Here is a 25,798-nt window from a genome sequence, read left to right on the forward strand (position 1 = left end):
AAGATTCTTTAAAGATACCAAATTTAAAATTGTAGCCAGGCCAATAGGGAAATTACACACTATACTGAACAATTGCTCAGTCCTTTCCTCGTTCACAACACAAATAATAACCTAGTATAGAACATTTCTTGTGGTGACTGCGACTCCTCTTATCAGGGTTCTATGCGGTTTCCTCTGAATTTGTGTTAATCAACACACAGCCTAAGTTCATGCTTCTCGTTCAGCAGTGTCAGAATTAGCCTTTCATGCTGTTAATGAAAAACATACAACTATCAAACTAATAGAGTAAGCTTATCTGCGAAAAAATCTAAACCTCCCAAACACTTCCTAATTCATTTCACAAATATACGCGGTCTTGATTCTAATCTCAATGATATCCATTTCCACCTGCAGTCTCCCAAAACCCATGTACTTTTTCTGACAGAATCTCAGTAATCGGTTGATTTAACTACTGCTCATCTCAGTTGCCCAAATTATTCACTGTATGATTCCTTTCGTCTCAAAGGTGGTACTTGTGCATATGTCCATTTCGATATGCCCTGTCAGACTTGGTAGCTTGGAATCTCCTCATTTCGATCTTCTCTGGCTTAAAATCTCTCTACCTCACTGTGTCAAATTCATCTGTTGTCTCTACCGTTCTCCCAACTCCACTAATCACTTGGAGCTCTTTGACTTCCTCACTTTGCAACTTGACTTTCTCCAGTCCAACTTTTCTAACAGTGAGGTAATTTTCCTTGGTAAATTCTTTTAATTAGTTTTCTTATTTTTAATTGCATTAAATTGATTTTTAATTGTGTTAAATTGAGTTTTAATTATTTTTTAAACTATTTGTTACTCTAATGTAAGTTTTTTAATTTTTTCGTTTTAATTTCTGGAGAGTATCATATGGAAGTTTTCTACGTACTATATTGAGGTAAACTCCTCTTATTTTACAAATATTGATATCAATGTAGAATGTATTGAGCATTACAGCTCTGGTTCATACTATCTAATGACATTTCTCTATATGTGACAATTTGGTGAAAGACAATTTGGTATGTGTGTGTTGACACACAGACCAAAAATTAAGAAAACCAATGAGGTAAAAGGTTTGGGAAATCAAGGGAAATTTTGGTCACTCAGAGAGGAGGAATTCAGAAATTTAGCAAATAACAGAAAAAAGAAGTGTTTTTTTTAATCAGTTCATATTGTGCCAAAGTATTCAACATGATCCTACTCATAAGCAGGTTGGAAAGTGTATTTCTGCCCTATTATCTTCAGCATGACTGTCTGTCCATATTGTACAACAACTTTATAATCATATCCATGACAAATCCATGTTACTATTCCAAAGATATGGTATCCAGAGGCCCAAGTGCATGGTTGGTTTTGAAGGCCATCATATTTCTATTTGTTCAATTTTAATGAAATTTGGGAGTCCTCAGCAAATCAGCTGTCTGTCCATCTGCATATAATGTTACTCAAAATACAGATGGACAGACAAACAAAGAAATAATAACTGCTGGATTTCTATTGCTCTAACTTTAATTAAATTTTGGAAGGATCAACAAATCTTTCTGAAAGAGCCAAATATAAAATTTTATGAAAATTCAACCAGGAGTTGAGTTATTACGTGTGGGCAAATGGTTGTGGTGAAGACAATATGCACTTACACATATACAGGGTGTCTCAAAAATATTGGTACAAACGTTTAGGGGCGGTAGGTAACATCTAAAGGAATGTGAATCGCATAGGAACCCATAACCGGAAACGTCACGGGAAAGTGGTAGCAGAGGCACAAGAAGCAGAAATGACACAAGACAGTAATTAGTGGCAAACATTTATTTGACATAATATTAACAATAGAGTACAAGATCGGTGCATTTCATGAAGTTACTACAGATGCTCGAAGGTTCCACCATGAGACACGATGCATGCATGACACCAACGCAGCATGGATTGGCAGACGCTGTCGAACACACCTGGAGTTTCTTTGACAGTAGCAGCAGCGCAGACTAGTCTCGCCCCGAGATCCATTTCTGTCTCTACTGGCGATTCATATTTGGCGATAGATTTGAGGGCCCCCCACAGAAAGAAATAAAGGCTCAATAAATCAGGTGAGCGTGGGAGCCAGGCAACGGGTCCACCATGGCCAATCCATCGACCCCCAAAACGCCTGTTCAAATGGTCACGAACACACCTTCCATAATGGGCAGGCGCCCCGTCATGTTTAAAACAAATTTTGCATCTCACGTTTGCTGGAACATCGTCAAGTAACTCTGGTAGAACTTGTTCAAGAAAGATCCGATATTTAGTGGAGTTCATGCGGGATGGTAACAGGTATGGGCCGACTAAGTAGTCACCGACCATACCTGCCCACACATTTATTGCGAAGCGATGTTGTGCCGCATGGGGGTGCACACTGTGTGGGTTGTCGTGAGCCCACACATGAGCATTGTGCTGATTGAATAAGCCTTCCCGAGTGAAATAATCCTCATCCGTGAACAAAACATAGGCTGGAAAATTCAAGTCTTGAACACTTTCTTGGAGAAACCAAAGCCACACGTGCAGGATGATCTTGGGGGAGCAGTAACTGAACCCTTTGGAGATGAAAGGGGTGTAAGGAATTGTCATGCCAGACTCTGTACACTGCAACGAGACACTCCTAAGGCAGAGGCAATGGCACGTGTGCTGGTAGTAGGATTGTTCTGGACAGCATTCAACACTTTTTTCCATGGCGGGAGTTTGCGTTGAATGTAGTCTCCCGGCACTACTCCTGTTACCTCTAAATGACCCATAATCGCACAAATTTTGATGCACACGTGCAAACAAACGGTGGTCTGGTACATGTCTGTCTGGGAAGCGTTCTCCATAAATTCGTTGAGTGGCTCGTCCATTGCCCTCTGCTAATCCATACACTAGGTGCATATCTGCCAGCTCACAGTTCGTATATCGATGCATGCTCTTCATGCGGCGACTACTGCTTGAATGAGTAAACCAGAAATTTTCCCTCTCGCAAACTGATGAACAGCGCCGTGTACCGACTTACAGTGACAGTTCCGGTTATGGGTTCCTATGCGATTCACATTCCTTTAGATGTTACCTACCTCCCCTAAACGTTTGTACCAATATTTTTGAGACACCCTGTATGCTAACATGCCTAAAAACAAAGGTGGTAGTTTGACCTGTTAAAAATATGAACCATATTGTGATCAATAATTTAACCATTTAAAATATGGGATGTTAAAAGTTTGTAATTTTGGTCTTGCTTTGTCATACATCAAATTTTCACCTAGAATTTGCCAAATCACCATGCTCACCAAACTGTTGTAGCCACAAACTGCCTTTCACCAACTTATCTTGTATACTGAACTCTCATATGCCAAATTATCTTGTACAATGAACTGTCAAGGGATTATTCATTATGAATTTGTCTTGCATAGTCAAACAGAGGACTGAGAATCTACACAATAGTTCTATAACAATTGCACTTAGTTTGGAATAAATGCCTGGAAAAATGAGGTTCAGGGGATTGGCACTTGCTTCATAACAATGGCCCCTGCATGCAAAGTGCTTTTCACTCAAGAATTTCTTGTGAGGCAATCCATCCCTGTGGTTCCCCATCTGCCATGCTAACTAGATTTAACTTCTTGTGTCTCCCCTCCAAAGCTTAAAGCTTCCTTGAAAAATTACTCAGAATACAACACAGAAGCTGTTAGCAATTCCAAAAGGTTACCAAGAATGCCTCCAGAAGTTGCAGCAGCCTTTGAATCAGTGTACAGCAGGCCCCCGTTATAACGCGGTTCGCTTTACGCTGATTCACTATAACGCTGTTCTTATATTATAACCTGTATCTGACTATAACGCTCTTTTACAGATTGCATTTTTGGCATATTTAACGAAATCTTTTCATTTTATGGAGTCGATAGTTTGAAAATGAATAGCAAAATAGCATTAAAACGTTTCCCACGCTGACTTCAGAAATTTTCCCACACTCAGTGAAATTTTCTCGCACGCTAATTTAATTGCAGTACAGTGACTTGTTACGTAGTTCCGAGATCAACATTTTAAAAAATGATCAAGCATATTGCTTGTAATATTTGCGTTATATGCATTTATCCGAAGTCTAGTCATCACTCAGTACCGTATTAGACATCGTGCGAAACAGACAGTTTACTTGAACACTGTATCATAATTAATGCAACCAAAGCAGTTACATTTTCGAAGAGTTAATAATGGCTGATAAGAATAAAAAAGCAACAACGTCTGAGCGCAGTACGAAGACTATATAAGAAAAAGACTGAATTTGAAAATTAAATTAGACGTTTCGAAGCGAATCAATTCCGGTCAAAGACAAGCGGATGTGTGCCATAATTTAGGACTTGCAAGTTTAACTGTAAGAACAATTATAAAAAAAAATAAAGAATTAATTTTAGCAGCGGGAAAGACAGCTGTTCCACTGCAAGCAACTAGGGCTAGACCGGCTATTAGGATTGAAATGGAAAGACTAACTAATTTTATTGAAGATAATATCCAATGCAGAATTCAGTTAAGTTAAATATTATTAAAAAAAAAAAAGAGAGAGAGAGATTAGCCAATATGATATGAAGAAAACTCACCTTAAAAAAAAAAAAGAAAAAAAAAAACTGGAACATTTAAAACTAGTAAGAGCTGGTTGAATAGATTTAAAATCCAGGGAGAAGCCACAAGTGCAGATTAAGGGCCAAAACTTTCATATCTGGAAGAACTTGTTAAAATTATTGAAGAGTGGTATTATGTGTTATACTTCTGAACAAGTTTTTAACATAGATGAAGCAAGACTTTTGTGGAAACAAATGCCTAAAAGAAGTTATATTGAAAGAAGAAAAAAACATGCCAGATTTCAAAGCGGCAAAGGATCGGTTGACTTTATTGTTGTGTGGTAATGCTGCAGGTTACCACGGTTTTTTTTTTTTTTTTTTTTAATGCTGTGATATTCAATTTCTGGATCAAAATTCCAAATAAATTATTTAATTTCAGCTTTTCACTCAAAATTGAATAAATGACACTGATCCATATAGTTTCTTCTCAGAGATTCAAAGCTATTTTTGTACTGCTTTCTATTATAAACTGTCTAAAATAACACTACTTTGTATACACCAACTTGAAGATATCATAAATAATGACTATACTAATACTATGCTGGGCTGGGCTTCAGACAGACAACTGGTTAGATTCTGAGTGCATCATATACACATGAGCAATTTTTCCCCATAATGATTAAATATTTCTATATCACTCAAAAATATTACAAGCTTAATGATAATAAATTTCCTTTTCAATGTTATTGTTTATACTCTGGCAAGACCACCATCTCAGTGGAGTTTACAATAAATCATCAATACAAACTTTAATCATATTTAGCAGTCACAGGCTTGAACCCCAGTCCACTCAAAGATTGCATGCTACTGCACTCACTCCTGACCACTCTGCTACTTCATTTCTGTATAGAGGGACAGATGACATTTTTTTAATTTTAATTTTTAAGATTTTTTATAAGTCATTATACATTTACAGCTGCAAAATACAAACAAGAATACTGCATAGTTACAGAATTAGACATAATTTGATATCTCACCTCTGTGACAACTAAGTTCTGTTTTTAGAGAACCCTCAGTGTGTGAAATTTTAACTCCAAATTCATCAGCACACCAACAATTTTCCTTATCACATTGAAGGGATTTATAAGAACCATCCTCTTTGCATTCAGGAATAGGAATAGCTAGTTGTTCAACAGATCCACTCTTCTGAAGGTTCACTCCAACCTCTGTCAGATACTCACACACTAAAGAAACAAAGAAAATAATGCTTCTGTACATATAGAGAAATTATTTTATTCTAAAATATAAAATCTTATAAGTTATATTGTCACACTCTGATTTATAGTTTAAAATAAAATTGACATCAGCATTATTTTATTAGCTACATGGTGCAAGGAAGCCTAAGGCTTATGCTGCACCAGCCAAAAAAAAAAAAAAAAAAAAAAAAAAAAATTCCCTGAGAGAGAGAGAGAGAGTGTGTGTGTGTGTGTGTGTGTGTGTGTGTGTGTGTGTGTGTGTGTGTGTGTGTGTGTGTGTTGACAATGCTGACCAGCATTTTAAAGGGAAGATTCTTTTGGAGAGCTCAGTTGTGTCACATTCTGTCAGCTTCAGATATATTCCAGTTCATTTTGTGACTGTTTCGGCCTTGACTGCTTCCATTTCCAGTTCACATCACCAATCATTAACCTAGGGATCCTTGGTGTCATTGAAATGTCACATACGGACATTGCTTATGTGCCACTCTATTATCATTCTGTGTTGAAAATCTGTTAACTCTGTTGGTTGTGGTATCTTGCATTCACAATTGTATTACTGTCTCCTCAAAGGCCTACAAGATATTTATGGTTGTCTGCAACACGGTACTTTGGTAGGATGTGACTAACTATCAATAGGTGTTCAGATATTAATGGTAGGGTAGTTAGTATAATGTAGAAATTGCTCTTGCTTCAATTATTATAACTTATGTGAAACCCAGGAAACTTTCAGCAAGCAATATTTTTTTTAGTATGTGATAGGCAAAATCCTAGCTGTTTTAGCCATTTTTGTGCATTCTTTTTTCAATAGTAGGCCTAGAAATTCAGCATATTATTCACCTCAGAAAACTTTCTCATGATTACAAAGCACTGGTTCAGGAAAGTTATCCAAGCATCATATTTTAAGCCTTAATTTTAAATAATAAGAAGTAATAACAAAAATATCTGCTCACTTTAAAACTACATACGAACATGGAGAAGTTTAATTATTAAACTTCTCCAAGTATATCATAGCATTAAGCCAACCGAAAAAAAAACACATGCTGGTTCAGGAAGTTACAGTAAACTTCACTGCAGTCATATTTGCATACTTGAATTAATTATATTTTAATAAAATTAACTATATTAATTAACTAGTCTTTACTACTCCCTTTTCTTTCTTAACTTAAGATGTTGAGTGTAATCTCAGGAAAGTTTCTTTGGATGCACTAGCAATCTTGTTTTGTCACTTCACTGGAATGCAGCATAATCTTTCTACAGTAATCGAGAAGTTGTGCACTTTACCATCAGTGAAGTCATACAGTAAAAGATTTCAAAAATCTGGCAAATATTACAAGGTGTGGCTATTATATAACAAGACTGTTGCAATAAAATAAATATAATGAAATATTTCATACCTTACAAGTTATTCCCTATGAAATAATCGCCTTGGACTTGCACACACTGTTCTGTATGTTTCTTCCAAGCACAGAAACATTTCTGGAAGTCATCTTCTGTAAACCCTTTTAACACTTCAGTAGTTTTTTTCCTGAATGTCTTCAATGGACTGAAAATGGGTTTCTTTAAGTACACTTTTCAGTTTAGGAAATAGAAGAAAAAAAAAAAAGTCAAAAGTAGATAAATCTACTTTAGACCTTGAGGTTGTCACAGACATTCTCTCAGATATGACAGACAACCTGTACTTGCTACCTGGGAGTCTAAAATGCTGATGGAACTGATATTCGGATGACATTCAAGTCAAGAGGACCCAATTTTGGTGAAGTCCAGACAGTCTGTGACAGCCAAATCCTCTGCTTGCACCTTCACTATAGTGGGATTGTTAGTAATCCTGAGTATAACCTCCATGCACAAGCACACACAGGGAGAAATGTCACCCCTCTGTGTTACCAGGCAATACTAGGTGGTAGATGACTCATCAAATGGTGCATTACCACCACTTTGCTTATTGGAGGCTTGAAGTGGTGGAACCCATGTTCCGTCTCTAGAGCTAAATTCCAATCAACCCTTCCCCATCTCTTCCATCATGCAGTATAACTGATCGCTTTTCAGGTTATGATTAACATCATGGCGAGATCCAATCTTCCTTACATTTTGAGGGTACAGCTCTAAAACAGTGTTCGCAGTCCGGCCGCTAGTTAGTACACTGGACCGAACCTATTGGTAACTCTTTAGGAAGCTTCCGGATCAGCTAGTGTATAATCTTCCTACCTCTATTCTGCCAGACAGTGACTGGAGGGAGTCAGAGTAGTGTGTATACAGGGGGCATTGTCAAGGCCACCTTATGTCAAGGATCTGGGTATATTCTTACCATGTTTATGCCATATCCAAAAATTTCATTATTTCATACAGCATGTCCCACCCACTTTTTCTTACTATTGAATACACCATGAATTGTCAAACTAATAGAGTAAGCTTATCTGCAAAAAGATCTAAACCTCCCAAACACTTCCTAGTTCATTTCACAAATATATGTGGTCTCAATTCTAATCTCAACGATGCCCATTTCCACTTGCAGTCTGCTAAACCACATGTACTTTTTCTGACAGAATCTCAGTTATCGGTTGATTCAACTACTGTTCATCTCAGTTGCTCAAATTATTTGCTGTATGATTCCTTTCACCTCAAAAGTGGTACTTGTGCATATGTCCGTTCTGATATTCCCTGTCAGAGACTTGGTTTGTTTGTTGTTTGGAGCATTAGCAACTAAGGTCATATTGCTCTGGGGATATGCGATGGTCATTCCCTGACCTTTCCACATCCTCCATATTTGGTGATCACGGGCTCAAACCCCGGTTTAATCAAGAAGCATGTGCTGCACACTACTGCTCCTGCCCACCTGGCTAAGGAGGCACCCTGAGACTTTGTAATCTCCTCTTTTCGATCTTCTCTGGCTTAAAATTTCTCTACCTTATCGTGTCAAATTCATCTGTTGTCCCTACCATTCTCCCAACTCCACTAATAATTAACCCTGGGGGCTCACATCTGGTGAGTATGGGCTTGGCACACCCAGGGTCCTCAGCTGGATATCACCATTCTTCTCTTTCTTGGTGGTTCCCTTCTACTTCTCTCTCTCTCTCTCTCTCTCTCTCTCTCTCTCTCTCTCTCTCTCTCTCTCTCTCTCTCTCTCTCTCATTTATTTATTTTTTCCTGGTGCAGCACAAGCCTCAGGCTTCCTTGCACGATATGGCTATTAATAATCACTCGGAGATCTTGACTTCCTTTCTTTGCAACTTGAATTTCTCAAGTCCAACTTTCCTAACAGTGAGGTAATTTTCCTTTGTGATTTTAATTTTCACAACTCCAGCTGGCTCCCATTTTCTATTCACACCGATCCAGCTGGTCGAGAGGCTGAGACTTTTTGCAACTACTAATGACCTTGCACAGATTGTTCATTTACCTACAAGAATACCAGACAATCCTAACCATACAGCCAACACACTTGAGCTTTTTCTCACAAACAACCCTTCTAAATTCACGGTCGAAGTGAGTGGTCCTTTAGACACCTCAGATCACAACTTGGTGATTGTCTCTTCTCCAATGGGGCCTTTATCTCATGGCTATTCCCAACCTCATATTGTTTGGCATTACAAGAATGCAAAATCGGATGACCTGCGAGATTTCTTTTCTCCTTTTCCTTGGTCTGATTACTGTTTCAAAACTTCTGATGTCAACGTTTGATCAGATCGTGTCAGTGAAATTATTCGTGTAGGAATGGAATCCTTTGATTCCGCACTCCACTTTAAAGTCTCGTCCTTTATTTAAACCTTGGTTTTTCAATAAATGTGCTAAGGCTGTTCAAGAGAAGAATGTTGCATATCATAATTGGCTTGTTTCCAATTTTTCAGTTTCATTTTCTGCCTACACCAAAGCTCGCAACAATTGTAAAGCAGTTATTAATCAGTCCAAACTAGGTTTTGAGCAGGCTAAGAGTAGAAAACTTGCTTCTTGCCCTAATGGTAGCCGAGCATTCTGGTCTCTTGCCAAAGCTATTGGCCGCAACTTTTGCCCATCTCTGTTCCCACCTCTGTCAAAACCAGATGGTTCTGTTGTCACTTCAGCCAAGAATAAAGCTGACCAGCTAGCATCCCATTTTTCTTCAACTCGTGTATTAATGATCTTGGTAAAACACCTCCCACAATTCCCAACATCCCCATTCAATGCCTCCTGTGGTCTTCTGTCAAAAGGATGTCAGAAGGATTTTTACAAATTAATGCCAAGAAAGCTCCAGGTCCTGATGCTATTTCTCCACTTGTTTTCAAAATCTGTGCTCCTGAACTTACTCCTGTTCTTTGTGCCCCTTTTTTCACTTTCTTATTCCAAAGGTGTTTTTCTTTCTTCTTGGAAATTCTCATATCCAGCTAGTTCCTCAAAAGGGGTGACAAATCCTCCCCCATCCAATTATCGTCCCATTGCAATTACTTTTACTCTTTCTAAAGTAATGAATAAATCGATTAACCGCCATCTCTTAAACTACCTAGAAACCTTCCGTCTGATCAACAATCACCAGTATGGCTTCTGTCATTATTACCATATCCACTGGTAATATTCGGGCTTATCTTACCCATTTATGGGCAAATAAAATGGAAAATATTGGAAAAACACAAGGAGTTGCTCTTGACATCTCAAAGGCTTTCTATCATATTTGGCATAAAGGTCTTCTAAACAAGCTTCCATCTTATGGTTTGCCAACTGTTTTTTGTAATTGGTTATCCAGTTTTCTCTCTGATCGCTCACTGAGGGTGATTGTAGATGGCTGTCTTCTAACTTCTCCACTAATGCTGTTGTCTCCCCAAGGTTCAGTTCTTTCCCTCACTCTTTTCCTCTTGTATATTAATGACCTTCTTCCATTGACTGGAAATCCTATCCATAATTTTGCTGATGACAGCTCATTGCATTCCACTTTCCATTTTGGAAACCTTGCCCTGTTCAATCAGCTTCAACTTCTCGAATATCTGCTACCAATTCCTTAAATTGTCAATCTCCAGATAATTCTCCAGTGGGGAAAAGACAACTTAGTTGATTTCGATCCTTCTAAAACTCAGTCATGTCTTATTTTTCGCAAAAAGGATTTCTGCTCCTATGCTTATCTTTGGTGACACTCTAATTTATAGGTAAGATGATAAATCTCTTTTGGGGATTACCTTGGCTTCTAATCTCTCTTGGTACAAGACATTACAAATATTGCTTCCTCTGCATCTAAAAATAAAAAAAAATAAAAAATAAATAAAAAAAAATTTTTTTCTCTTTCGCTCTCGGTATTACTTTTCTTCCAAACAGCTGTTCACTCTGTATAAATGGCAAATCTGCCCTACCAAGGAATATTGTTCCCACTTCTGGAGCAGTGCACCCAAAACACACACACACTCTCTCTCTCTCTCTCTCTCTCTCTCTCTCTCTCTCTCTCTCTCTCTCTCTCTGCAGATATGAAGTTCTCTGAGCAGTGCAGACGGCCTGCAAGAGTAGCTCATGGTGTATTGTCAATATATAGAAATTTTTCTAGCAGGGATAAGGAGGTGATTATTCCCTTGTATAAGGCAATGGTGAGGCCACACCTAGAGTACTGTATACAGGTCTGGAGGCCTCATTTCAAGAAGGATGTAAAGCTGCTGGAACGAGTACAGAGAAGGGCAACAAGATTAGTGAATGGAACAAAGGGGTGCTTTTACGAAGAAAGGCTTAAGTTTTGAAAATTACAGTGTCTGGAGAATAGGCACCAGCGAGGTGATCTGATAGAGGTGTATAATGCCTTGAATGGTTTGAGCATGCTCAATGCTGATGGGATTCTTCCTCTTGCTCAGAATAATCACCTGAGAGAGCATAAATTCAAATTGAGGAAAGACAGATGTAGGATAGACGTGTGGAAATTTGCCTTTAGCCAGTGGGTGGTTGGTTGGTGGAACAGACTTCCATCCCTTGTCATGGAAGTTGATAGCCTAAATAAGTTTAAGGCTCAGCTGGACAGGTATTTCGAACGAACAGAGGGGTGAAGTGGAAGTGGTTTTTTTTTTTTTTTTCCCCTTTGGTTGATGCTGCATAAGCTTGCTTTCTTGCATCAAATGCCTTTACTAATTCTAATGCTATTCAGAAGAAGGCAGTTAGGTTAATTAATGACTCCTCTCTAACAGAGTTTCTCCACTCGCTATCTCATAGATGTACTGTTTCTGCTGCATGCCTTTTCTACAGATACTTCCATGGGCACTGTTCTTCTGAATTGGCTTCTATAATTCCCACTCTCTCTCTTTCAAAACAGTCCAAACACGTGCTGCCACCAGCCAACATCCATTTACTGTCCAACTTCAAACTCACAGAACGAACTTTTTATCTTCCTCGTTTATTCATTCAACTGCCGTTTTCTGGAACAACCTTCCTTCATACGTATTTCCTGAAAATTACAGTCTACAGAAGTTCAAGCCTAATGTCAACAAATATCTTCTTTCATCTTCTCAACCTCCAACCCAAGCATGGTACTGAGTACAATAGGTTCTAATACCTCTCGTGTTTGGGATTTTCATAAAAAAAAAAAAAAAAAAAATCTGATCTGGCAAGTAAAGCACACACACATACACAGAGAGAGAGATTTGTGTTTTGGCCAGAAACTGATGGACAGAGAGTGCACTGTGTGCTGGAGCATTGTCTTAATGGAGCATCCAATTATCCTTCCACAATTCAGGCCTCTTCCTTCAAAATTTTTCACATGGCCTTGTCAGAACTTCAATGTAATATGTTTGATTGACAGTTTGATTTGGTGGGATGTATTCAGCCATAATAATTCCTTTAATATTGAAGAAAACAAGAAGCATGGTTTGGTTTACATTTTTGATTTTGACATTCTTGCTTTTTTTTTTGGTCTGGGGATTGTTTTGTCTTCCATTGCATTGACTGTCTTTTAGTTTCTGGATCATACTGAAACAGCCAACTTTCATCGCAAGTCATTACTATACTCAGAAAATCTGCATCTCATTCAATTTTTTTTCAAAATTTTTTCACAAACTAAGTCTTCTCATTCTTCATTAAGTTTCTGGAGTCATCTTTTGGCACACTTTTCTCATGCCTAAATTTTCAGTTAATTTGTCTAGCTCTTTCTTTGTCCATATTCAACTCAGTTGTAACCATTCTAATGCTTAAATGAAAATCACTTCTAATCAATGTCCTTAACCCAGTTCATAGGAGGGATTATATGTTAAGAGCCTTGTGGATTAACTCAAGACTTGAAGAAATCTGCAAGGCTTTAGGGGGGAAATTTCTATCAGCATGGCCCACACTTGTAGGTAGAAGGAATTTGTTTTGTAGAGACAGGATACACTTAAACAAAGGTAGTGCAAAAGTTTTTGCTAGTATTATTGAGGATACCTTAAAGGTTCAGGGAAACTGCTAGTTAGGGAGGATGTGGGTAATACTGACACGCATTTATCTGATAATATTGGTCAAAGTAACTCTTGCACATACCTTAAGAGTTCTTATCTGTTACCCCAACTGGACGTATTATCTAGATGTTCTGGGGGCAGAAACGTTTCACGTGAGCGGGTAGCTGATATCAGGGAAGAGAGCCTAAAAAACTTCAAGGGTTGTGTTAGGGTTGTTAAATATACAAGAACAGTAAATCTTAATTGTTTATACAGTAACATTAGAAGTGTCGTCAATAAAATGAGCGAATTTGAACTGCTGGTTAAAACAAGTAACGCGGACATAATAGGGCTTACAGAGATGTGGTGCCACATGGAAATTGGGGATGTGGAGTTTAAGTACGGCTTGTATAATGTATTTAGGAAGGATAGGGTAGATAGAAGGGGGTGGTGGGGTAATGCTTCTTATCAGAAGCAGCCTGAGTGCGACGACAGCTTTCCCGGATTCAGACATTTCACATGCTAGTATAGAGTCTGTATGGTGTGAGATAGTTGGAAACAAAGGTATAATGCGAGTAGGAGTAATCTACAGACCAGGTGATTGTGAAGATTATGATAAAAGCCTCTACATGCAAATGGAATGGGCAAGTAAGCGTCAATGCCTTATTATGGGCGATTTCAATTTGCCTCTAATTGATTGGAGGCAATGGGAAGGAAACTCGACATGGGGAACAAAATTTTTAAATCAACTAGATGACTTATTTGTATCAACATGTCAGGGAAAGTACTACAGAAAAGAATATCCTAGACCTCACCATCACACATGAATCAGATGACATAACAGGGCTGACAGTAGAGGAACCAGTAGCAGGAAGTGATCACTGAGTTCTACGGTGGATGATGATGAGAGAGGTAGCAGAAGTAAAAGGCAAAGAATGGGTTTTAATTTCAGAAAAGGAAATTACGATGCCTTAAGGTACTACATGGCCTCTATTAACTGGGTAGATATTGCACAGAGAATGAATACAATTGAACTGTGGTACGCTTTTAAAACATTAATCACAGATGAATTGAATGCGTATATACCATATGATACTGAAAATGATACTGAATGATACCAAATGATACTGAAACTGAAGAATAGCGATGGTGTACTTATAAACAGCAGAGAAGGCATAATTCAAATAGCAGAAGACTACTATAGAGAATTATACAAGGAGCGAGGGAATGATACCAGCAGTGGGGAACATGGATTGCAAAGTAGCAACACATACGACATACCCGATATTCTTCCTGATGAGGTAGAACATGCATTGAAGAAAATGAAGAATCGGAAAGCTCCGGGGGAAGATGAACTTACTGTAGAGTTGTTAAAATTGGGAGGAAGAGACATAACACAAAAACTGGCAAGGCTCTTCACAAAGTGCATTAGAAAAGGTGTGATGCCTAAGCAGTGGAATAATGCAATCATAGTTTTGCTGCATAAGAAAGGAGATAAATCAGAAATTGGAAATTATAGACCAATTAGCTTATTATCCCATATCTACAAGTTGTTCACAAGGGTCATTACTAACAGATTAGAAAGAATACTTGATGAGAATCAACCGAAAGAGCAAGCTGGCTTTAGGACAGGATTCTCAACTATGGATCACCTTCACGTAATATCACAGCTAATGGAGAAAGCAAATGAATATAAAACACCATTATGCCTGGCATTTGTGGATTATGAAAAGGCATTTGACTCCATACAGCATAAGGCAATGTTTCGGGCACTGGAAAGACAAGGCATAGATACTCCATATATTATGATTTTGAAGAAAATATATGAGAGTGCTACATCCTTTATTAGACTAGACAAAGACAGTAGCAAATTTAAAATCGAGAAAGGAGTTCGACAAGGAGACAATATCTCCGAAGCTGTTTACTGCTGCCCTTGAGGAAGCTTTCAGAAGATTAGACTGGTCGCAGAAAGGAGTCAATGTGAACGGAGAGTACCTAAACCATTTACGATTTGCAGATGACATTGTGGTCATAAGCCACGATCCCAAAGAATTAGAGGAAAATCTTAATCAGTTATGCACAGTTAGTAAGGATTTTGGACTAAAGATGAATATGGCTAAAACAAAAGTAATGATGAACAAGTATGCCACGGAAAGGGAAATAATGATTGAAGGAGCAGTAATTGAAAAGGTGGAGTCATATACTTATCTGGGACAAGTTATTAGCTGTAATAATGATAAATGGCTGGAAGTCAAGAGAAGAATAAATTTTGGATGGATAGCATTCAGGAAATATAGTCACATACTGAAGAGCAATATCCCAGTTTGTCTGAAACGTAAAATAATGAATCAATGTATACTCCCCACCATGACTTATGGAAGTGAAACTTGGGCACTCACCAAAAGAATGGAAGAGAAGCTAAGAACTACAGCGAAGAATGGAACGAATTATATTGGGAATCAGACTGTTAGATAAGAAGAGAAACACATGGATTAGGCAGCAAACTCAAGTAAAGGACATTCTTATCAAAACTAAAGAACTAAAATGGTCTTGGGCAGGACACATAGCTAGAAGACATGATGACAGATGGACTAAGAAAATAACAGAATGGTACCCAAGAGGAGCTAGAAGAAAACCTGGAAGACAAAGGCGGAGATGGATAGATGAAATTCATGAGTTTTTGAGTAGTAAATGGATGGCCAGTGCTCAAAACAGAAGGAACTGGAAAGTTGCTGGAGAGGCCTTCATCCTGCAGTGGATTGAAAATGGCTGATGATGATGATGATACCATTAAAAAAAAAAAAAAAAAAAAAAAAACTCCATGAGGAGGGTTCCAAGTTGGATGAATAGTGAAGTTGCCACATTACTTGAGCAGAAAAAGGTGGCATGGAAAGGTTACAGAGCAATAAAAAGTACTGAAGCCTATAACAGCTACAAGGTGATGTGTAATAGAGCCACAGAAAAGGTTCGACAGGCAAAGGCCTTCTTCACATATATAAATGCCAAGAAGAGCAGGACAAACCAAATGAGACCTTCACGTAAGGGAAAGGGGATAGTATTAAATACACAAGCTGCCGTTGCAGATGAACTCAGTTATTTTGCATCGATATTTACAAATGAAAAGCCTTTTGTGGCAATGGGAAATTGTGAGAGCGAAGTTAAAAAATATGTAATTAATGATATTGAAATTTCGCAAGATTATTTAATGAAAAAACTTTTGAGCCTACAGACCAGTAAGGCTCCTGGAGTTGATGGAATATACCCTATAATCTTAAGGGAGGCGGCAAGCGAGTGCATTGAACCATTGAGGCTAATTATGCGAGCATCACTAGACTCTGGGGAGATTCCCTTGGATTGGAAAACTGCAAATGTATCTCCCATACATAAGGGTGGCTCTAAAAGTGAAGTTGCAAATTATCGACCTGTCAGTCTGACTTCAGTAGTAGGGAAAATCATGGAGGCAATGATCAAGGGTGGAATTCAGGATCATTTGGATCGAATTGAAATTCTCAAGGATACTCAGCATGGTTTTGTAAAGGGAAAATCATGTTTAACAAATCTGGTTCGCTATTTTGAAAGGGTCACTCACGAGCTGGATTTAGGGAATAATTTCGACATTGTTTATTTAGATTTCAGCAAAGCTTTTGACTCAGTCCCACATGAGCGGTTGCTTTATAAGCTGGAACAGGTTGGAATCACTGGGAAAATCCTTAGATTGATAGAAGGATGGCTTCAGGGCAGGAGGCAGAGGGTTGTGATAAATGGCTATTCCTCAGATTGGGTTGATGTAAGAAGTGGAGTTCCCCAAGGATCAGTATTAGAAACCTTTCCATTGTTATCACAGTTTAAATATCATTTACCATTCAAGCTAATATGATAACAGAAAAATCATACCCTTTTATCAAGTATTACTTTTATCACAACAAAATACCGAAATGACAAAAAAAAAAAAAAAAAAACAACCTACAAGCAGAAATATGTGAAATAATTTAATTGGGCTATTTCACACTATCAATGATATTATTATATACATATTCTTTAAGTTAACTTTGAGATATCACATACTGGTTGGCAGTTTTGATGTTTTAGGATGGACACATGTAGTTCCACAATGAACAGATGTACAACACTTCATATCTCCTTTACAATCAGAATCAGATTCACAGCTGTAATTTCCGCAAAGTTCCAATTCAGGATTTGGGCACGTTCCTGGTTTAAGCATTTCTGAAAGAGTATTTCTAAGTAATCAGATGTGGTTAAATGAGCACTAATATAACAAATACATATTCAAATCATTTTTCAGCTTTCAGAAATTTGTTTATAAATTTCAGATAAAAACGACATTAACCTAACTAAGCTCATTATGTAGAAGAAATAAATCATTAGATAAATAAATAAATAAATAAATCATTAGAAATAAATGAAATATTATGTAGAATAAATAAGAAGAAACAAGAAAATAAATAGTTTTTTGCATATTACTAACATCATAAATATTTTAATAAGGAAAACAACAAAACACATCATGGGAGTAGAAGTGAATAAGTTAGTTAGTGCACACCAGGGCTGTGACAAGCCATTTTAGTACCTGAGGCAAGAATGAAAATCTGCACCCTATTGTTAATGATGGCAATGATTTAATCTTTCTTTTGGCATCCCTTTCAGCTTTTAATCTGAGGCAAGAGCCTCATTCGCTGCCTCACCCTCGGCATGGCTCTGATGCACACAGTACATTATATTTCAGGCAAACATCAAATAGTAATTCATGATTTATAAAAAAAAAAAAAAAAAAGCAAAAATGTAATGCCTTTTATGCATGGATAACAGAGTATTTCATTTCTGCACACCCATTCATTCCTCCAGTCAGTGCACAGAAAAAAAATATAATATCCATTGATTCAGCCAAAATATACAGTATATGGATGGGTAATGTGATATGTATGGGGAAAAAAAAGAAAAAGAAATAAGTGCTGGAAGGCTTGACAAATCATTCTTAAAAGTACCACATAAAATTTCATGAAAATCAATATACTGAGAGTTGAGCAATTATATACAGATGGATGGACAAAGAAATGCTAATTGCCAGATTGGTGCGACAATTATCTATAAATTAGATTGGTCTGCTTTTAATGAAATTAGGAATGGCTTGACAAGTCTCTCTAAAAGAGCTAAATATAAAAATTCGTCAAAATCCATTTACTAGGAGTCAAGTGATTAGATTTGAACAGACAAAAAAAAATATATATATTATTTTTTGGATTTCTACTGGTCTGATTTTAATGAAATTTGACAAATTTTCTAAAAGAGCAAAATGTAAAAGTTTATGAAAATCCACCCATTAGGAGTCACATTATTACATATGCATGGACAGACAGAAGACAGACAGATGGACATGGATAAGAAAATGGGCACTTTATCACTTCCTTAATATGTGAAAGAAGTTATCAATATTACACATCATTTAAAGGACATATTGTACTAACCTATTAATTAATAATGATAACAACTATAACATCTTTAATAACTGTAAAGTATTACTACAGTGATTCTGTAGCAGAAACTAGAGGGATTTACTGAGAACAAACATTAAAAGAGAAAGTGTGATATTAAAGGTACAAAAATAGAAAAAAAATGAGGGAAAGAAGGAAAAAAAAAAAGAAAATACACTCACTTATTCGATAATGCAAAAAAGTTAAGCTTCTAATGGTTGAGAAGATTAAGCACAATTAGTTTATTGGTATTACTCAAGAGATGATGGCTGATCCAGAGTCTGGCTTATTATAGCAACCCTTGGCCAGACAGCATAGCTGGTGATCTTTAACGTAAAAGGAATTAGAAATGAGCCTTAACTCCAAGTACTTACAAGTAAAGCACTTATTTGTTTAAGTTAATTTTTAAGTTGTAAAAGATTAAATTTTTTATTATCTTATTTGACATTTTTGCTGCTAGCTTTTCTGATGACCTTTCTGATCTGGGATTGAGTTGATCTGGATTGGGTAGGGTAGAGAATTTTTTTTGGGCTTTCTTCTTTTATGTCTGAATTAGGATTGCCAATATGGCTGCCTTACCATTCGGACGTGCTGTACACCACTCTGCAAAAGTGTGTTCAGAATATGTGTTTTAAATTAAGCCAGTTATCCAAATTGTGTACCCAAGGAGTAATATTCATCAGTGGATCACAGCGGTGAGATTTGTTTCTCTTTTTATTGGGTGTTTTAGTACATTTCAACTCGTTTTTGATTCAACACTGGTAACAATGCTCTAGGGCTGGCAAACTACATATTTCTCTGTCACTGCGGTTGAAGTGCACCTTGACTGGGGAGGGTGACCCTTGTGTGTTTCTAAACAGGGCACTGATCGTGTCCCAACAGTTCTGTGACTTTTGATTTTGCTATTCTGGTCATAATTATGCACAGAATTAAAATGTCTACATTTCCCTCTTGAACGAACAACGCCATTCATTGCCCGAGGACACTAAGTTGTGGGTAATCTCCCCACCTTCAACGCTTTCCTGGAAATGCTCACTCAGTCAAAAGTTCTGGCACTGAGTTAATCCCTGCCTGGAGCTTGACCTGTGGCAAAATAGGAAATGACTCTCCTTCCGTCTGAAAAATAGAAAGTAAAATCCTCCAGGCAGCAAAGCTATAGGGCGGCTCCACTTATTCTGGCTACCACATTAAAGAAATTAAAAGAAATTAAGACTACCGTTACATTTAGACCAAAGAAAATGGATGACAAAGCAGGAAAATCAAGAGCATCGCAGCCACAGACGGCAAAACAACAAAAACTTTGAAATTATAGAAAGTGAGGACATTGGCTTTGCACAATCTGGCTCCACTACAGCCAAAGGAAAACACAAAAAATATGCGACAACACAAAAAATGGAAAGAGTGACTCTCTCCAAAAGCTTGTTTGTTTGTTGTTTGGTTTTTAGGAGCATTAGTAACTAAGGCCATATTGCTCCGGGATATGCGGTGGTCATTCCCTGACCTTTCTGCATCCTCCGTAGGACATAGTGCCCCAGGAAGAAGAAAATTATAAGGCTTTCATGCTTTTCGCTCAATTTCTTCGTGAGGCAAAGAGCACTTCCACCACCCTGAAACAAATTTCAGACTTTGGACCACCGAATGGACACAAAGAACACAACAACTGGCCATTCACGATCAGCTGAGTGACTACAAGACTTGAACAGAAGTCTTCTGTCATCCAAGTATGATCTAAGGCAGCAGAACAGGTTGCCTGGAATTTGGGCGTGCTGAAGTCTGGCCAGGACTCCAGGCCACCAGAGAGAATCAAAAGCGCCAGCAAAGTCTATTGATATGAGGAGAAAATACTTCATGTCACAGCTTTTTGCTGCCTCTGAGTGAGGGGGGAGGGGGTGTGAAATCATCAAAGTGAACCGTACTTGTGTGACAGGGAAGTAAGCAATTAAACTGATGAGGTAAAGGGAGAATCAATGACTAACAAGGTAGTGTAGAAAAGACTAAAAACTTTGTTTAAGAAGAAAAAAAAAAGGAGTGATAGCAGAGGAACAGCATCTAGGTATTGATTTTGGCCAGCATAATCGTGCATGAGAAATAAGTTGTAGTAATTAAGGACAGTATAAAGCAATTGGAAGAAGGGGGAATATAGTTTTGCTTGGGTTGTCTGGGGTTGCTAAACTCGTATCATAGCCAGTCCCTGGACAGATGTCTGGACAAATGCCTCATGTGTTTAAGTCAGTATTGGTATTGTTATTGAGGAAATGTAAAAAGGAAGAAAAATTGAAATAATGAAAAATTGAAATTTATATTTCAATTTTTAATTATAATTGATTTCAATTTTCAATATAATTGAAACATTAAAAATTGAAATTTAGCAACTAAGGCCATATTGCTCTGGGGATATGCGGTAGTCATTCCCTGACCTTCCTGCATCCTCCGTATTTGGATGTCACGGGCTCAAACCCTGGTCTAATCAAGAAGTGTGTGCTACACACTGCTGCTCCTGGCTACAGAGGTGCTCTAATGAAGGACCCTTATGTCACTCGGTTGTCCGTCTGTCCATCACAGCATTGTATCTCTGGAATCACTCGAACTATTGACTTGAAATTTTGCATCATGTGGGCCAACATAATGCCATATTGATTGTTGTTGACAAAAATTGTCTGAGAAATGTGGGGGTGGAGGATAAAAATGTTGTCGACAACCTACAGCTTATTATAACCATTGGAAAGAGCTCAACGAGTAAGTTTTAAAAATATTTTAAAATTAATGGCTGTGCCAGACAGCAAAAAGTGAGTAATTTTTGTTCCCCCCCCCTATTTCCATCGCTAATGGAGCTAAAAATTTTTAAAAATCACATTAGATATGCGTTATTCGATGCTTATCAAGGGAAAACTATTCCAATTGATATCTAACATTTACTTTGTGTTAAAATTTAAAAAAAAAAAAAAAAATTTTATTGCACTTTGATCAAGGAAGTTGGCTGTGCAATTATCAACATTTTCTTTATTGAGTTTAAGTTCAGAGGGATTGTAAATATCTGCAGCTAAGCGTTCAAAGTCTGTATTTAAATACTAAGATGTCATCACCATACCTGAAAGCTAAAAGTTTGATTGGGATTGCTTGTAAAAAAATAATTTCTCACAGTAATTGTAAAAACAGATTAGAAACAAGGCTGAAAATTTGTAAACCCATGGGAACTCCAATAATTTGTTTGTATGCATGTTTGCCATCGAAAATGAAGTTATTGAGTATGCCAAGATTAACTACATTTTTTTTTTCCATTGTAACTACACCTGACAGGTCAGCACCCCTACTCATACACTTATAAAATCTATTTTTCATCATGGTTGCTGGGTATTTCTGCTATTACTAGCAGGTTCCAGATCCATAATCCAGCACTTTTTTTTTTCATTCTTTTTTAGCCGTTGTGATTTTTCACTACAACTTATTATTAATTATATATATAAAATCCAAACACCATAGTTTATGTTAAGTTTTATTGTGTTAAAAGTCACAAACTTTTGAACTACAATAGTTTCAGGATCTTTCCCTTTTTTTTTTTTTTTTTAATAAACATGGTATTATATCAATGAAAGAAACATTATTCCACTCTCTGTAATGCGTAAGAATAAAGTGATTTCTGTCTTAAACTCTGTAGTGCTAAAAGAATTTTAAAATAACTTAGCTAAGGAGCTTAGTAAGCTAAAACTAGTATTTCTATGACCCTAAAAGTTTTCAAGAAATCTGCATACGAAATTTCAATTTTGTGACTTAACACAACTGGGGTAGTTTAATGAAAACAATTAATTTAAGAAAGACAATCATATTAAACAACAGTGCACTTTTCATGATGGCAATATTTTGCTTAAATCATCTTCACCTTTTGTCACTGTTTTTGTTTTAAAATACCATATGCCAGAGGAAATTATTTATTTAAAAAGGTTAGCATTAGTAAAGGCACATGATGCAAGAAAGCAAGCTTATATAGCATCAGCCAAAAAAAAAAAAAAACCCTTATTTCAACCATCCACTCGCTCCAAATGTTTGTCAAGTTCTGCCTTGAATCTATTTAAGCTATCAACTTCTACAACGACAGATTCCAGCAATCAACCACCCACTTGCTAAAGGCAAACTTCACACATCTATCCTACAACAGTCTTTCCTCAATTTGAATTTATGCCCTCTCGGGTGATTATTCTGAGCAAGAGGAAGAATCCCATCAGCACTGAGCATGCTCACACCATTCAAGGCTTTATACACCTCAATCAGATCATCTCGCATTATATTATTTAAGAACTATTAACATATTTGTTTAATTTTAAAATATTTCTTACCATTGAGCACAGGTTTTGAACAGCAAATACCACTTGTTTCTTCCAGTGCCATTTCACATATATGAGAAGGGGGACAACCATTTGGATTACATCTTATTACTTCTCTGCTCATGGCATCTATTAACGGCTCTCCTGAAGCACAATAAATCTGGTTGTCTTCAAGAAAGAAAAAAACAAAATCAGGGATTTCTAATTTTAGCATACCTATTAACATGCAATAATTCAAATAGTAATTATCTTGTTCTAAAACACTCTCAAAAATATTTGGATGGGTGATTATGATAATTAACTGAAATAACACATTCACTTAAAGAAATGAAATTTCTTCTGCTCAAGTAATACAGACTATATAAATCCAGAGAATGGACAGAGAGATAAAGGAGATTAAATAGACTTGGATATAAACAGATATGATCCCAGTGAGGGATCATATCTGTTTATATTAATTTCTCATTGCACTCTGCACCAATTAATTGGTGTAGAGTGCAATGAGAAAAGTTGCCATTTCTGCTAAAATATATCATCAGAGGATAGAATTTGGTATAAGAAAAATCTTCTCTTGGCAAAAGAAATGTTGTGGTAGAAAACACAATTAACTTGATTTTAATATTACTCTCTTAATATACTAATAACTGAGGTTAACAATAACAAATTAATTGGACATCTTGTATGAATATGCTAGGGTCTTAGAGTTTTAAGGTGTTCAGCTTAAACCCACTGATCCAAGTAGGGTTGTTTCTTGTTCTAAGATTTCTGTTAATAACATTCTTTCACATCTCTAGGAGAAGACTTTCTTTTGCTTTCTTATAGTTAAGCAAAAGCAAATGAAGTGTCTGAATCACCCTGACAATATCTATCAGATCAATTTACAACTCAAGAAGAAGAAAATCAACAGTATTACTAAATGTGCATATTCTTTGTATTTTGGTTGCAAGGTTAGTGATCAGGACAAAACTTGTGCTCCACATACACTGAGTGATCACTGATTTATGACCACCTACCTAATACTTCGTAGCTCCTCCTTTTGCCCTCAGTACAGCAGCTATCAGACATAGCATTGATTCAACAAGATGTCGGAAGCATTCGGGAGGTATGGCCAACCAAGCTGTGAATAATGCGGTCAGCAATGCAGGTATGGAGGTGATTAGTGTATCCAGATGCCTGATATGCCTTTCCATAGTGTCCCACAAGTGCTCTATGGGATTGATATTGGGGGAGTTCGGAGGCGAGTCAAAATGCGCCAAGCCATTGGGCTCAGCGCATTTTCATCATGGAAGACACCATCACCATTTGGGAAAAAGGGGAACATAGAGGGGTGTACACAGTCAGCAAGCAGTTGACGATAGCGGAGACCAGTGATATGTTGTTCCACATGCACCAGGGGTTCCAAGTTCCTGCCAGTGAAACATGCCCCACACCATACAACCATCTCCACCAGCCTGCACTTTTGATACCATGCATGATGGATCAAGAGCCTCGTGTTGTTGACACCAAATCCGTACACAACCATCCACGGCGTTTAGTAAATAACGTGACTCATCCGACCAGCACACCTTCCAGTCTTCTAGCATCCAACTTCTTTGCACCAGGCAAGTTTTTTATGCCAATGAACCTTAGTTAGGAGAGGATGCCGTAGGGGTTGTCTGCTGGTATAGCCAATACGTGCGAGTGTGCGATGCATGGTTATGCCAGATATTGTTCCACGTTGGCCCATGTTGTATTGGGTAGTCAACTCTTCAAACAGTGCTGCGCCTGTTCACCTGTAAGAGTTGTTGGATGCGGCACTCACCTCTAACATCAACCTTTCGCTGACCTTTGCAGTTTTGCTGTTGGGTCATTGTTGGACCGTTTTGTCGCCAGTCCTGGTACACTAATTACGGCGGCTCTCGAACACCCCACCAGTTCAGCCATTTGGGAAATTGAGGCACCAGCTCATCGAGCACCCACAATCTGTCCTTTATCGAAGTCCAATAAATCCTTCCTTTTACCCATCACGCTCTGAATTTTACTACCTATTGAACCACTGACACCTTATCTATGCTGTGTAGGTTGACTAACTCCGCACTCTCATACCTCGTGTGGTCAATGGGTCGCATTCAGTTTTCATAGTGGTGGTCATAATTCAGTGATCACTCAGTGTATGTATTACCTGCACTACAAATCTTAGGTGCAGCTAATTCAAAAATATACACAATGTGACTTAAAATTAGAAGTACACCTTTTGTCATTCCTATATGTTGTAGAGCAGATATCACCTTTTAAGGGCACAAAGGAGGATATTGATGTACAGGTTGGCTGTTGTTGTTGTTGTTGTTGTTATTTGGTTTTTAGGAGCATTAGCAACTACGGCCATATTGCTCCGGTGCGGTGGTCATTCCCTGACCTTTCCGCATCCTCCGTATTTGGTGGTGACGGGCTCGAACCCCGGTCTAATCAAGAAGCGTGTGCTACGCACTGCTGCTCCTTCCCACCTGGCTACGGAGGCGCCTTCAAATACAGGTTGGCACTAATGACATTAAGAGTAGGAGGTCTGCGGACTTACTCAACAAGTACAGATCAATTGTGAAAAAAAAGTCAAGCCGCAAATTAGGGTTAAATTTGAAAGTGCCTGCAATTCTGCCCAGAAACAACAGGAGGGAGTATATGATGAGAGCCTTGTCATTCATTCAGCCCTGGAGATATTGTGCAAGGCTCATGGAGGAGAATTCTTCTCTGTGTGGTCTATGCTTGTTAACAGAAAAGACTGCTTCTACAGGGATTGGATACACTTAAATAGAAAGGGTGCAAGAATATTTGCTGATGCTATCGAGGTAATGTTAGGAG

The 25,798-nt window shown here is 37.7% G+C and overlaps 1 protein-coding gene across 1 annotated transcript in view; it reads right to left on the minus strand.

The window, feature by feature from the left end:
* Nucleotides 1-25,798, minus strand: part of LOC150088423 (uncharacterized) — a 291,584-nt gene that overhangs the window by 182,149 nt on the left and 83,637 nt on the right. Inside the window, exons 9-11 of the mRNA XM_090370152.1 lie at nucleotides 22,976-23,131; nucleotides 17,221-17,379; nucleotides 5,597-5,803 (exon numbers count right to left, since the gene is read on the minus strand). Of these exons, the coding sequence (XP_090226278.1) occupies nucleotides 5,597-5,803; nucleotides 17,221-17,379; nucleotides 22,976-23,131 (522 nt within the window). The remainder of the gene's footprint in view (nucleotides 1-5,596; nucleotides 5,804-17,220; nucleotides 17,380-22,975; nucleotides 23,132-25,798) is intronic.

Source organism: Mastigoproctus giganteus, chromosome 3, assembly GCF_048544385.1.
Source record: "Mastigoproctus giganteus isolate SK-2022 chromosome 3, ASM4854438v1, whole genome shotgun sequence".
Lineage (NCBI taxonomy): Eukaryota > Metazoa > Arthropoda > Arachnida > Uropygi > Thelyphonidae > Mastigoproctus > Mastigoproctus giganteus.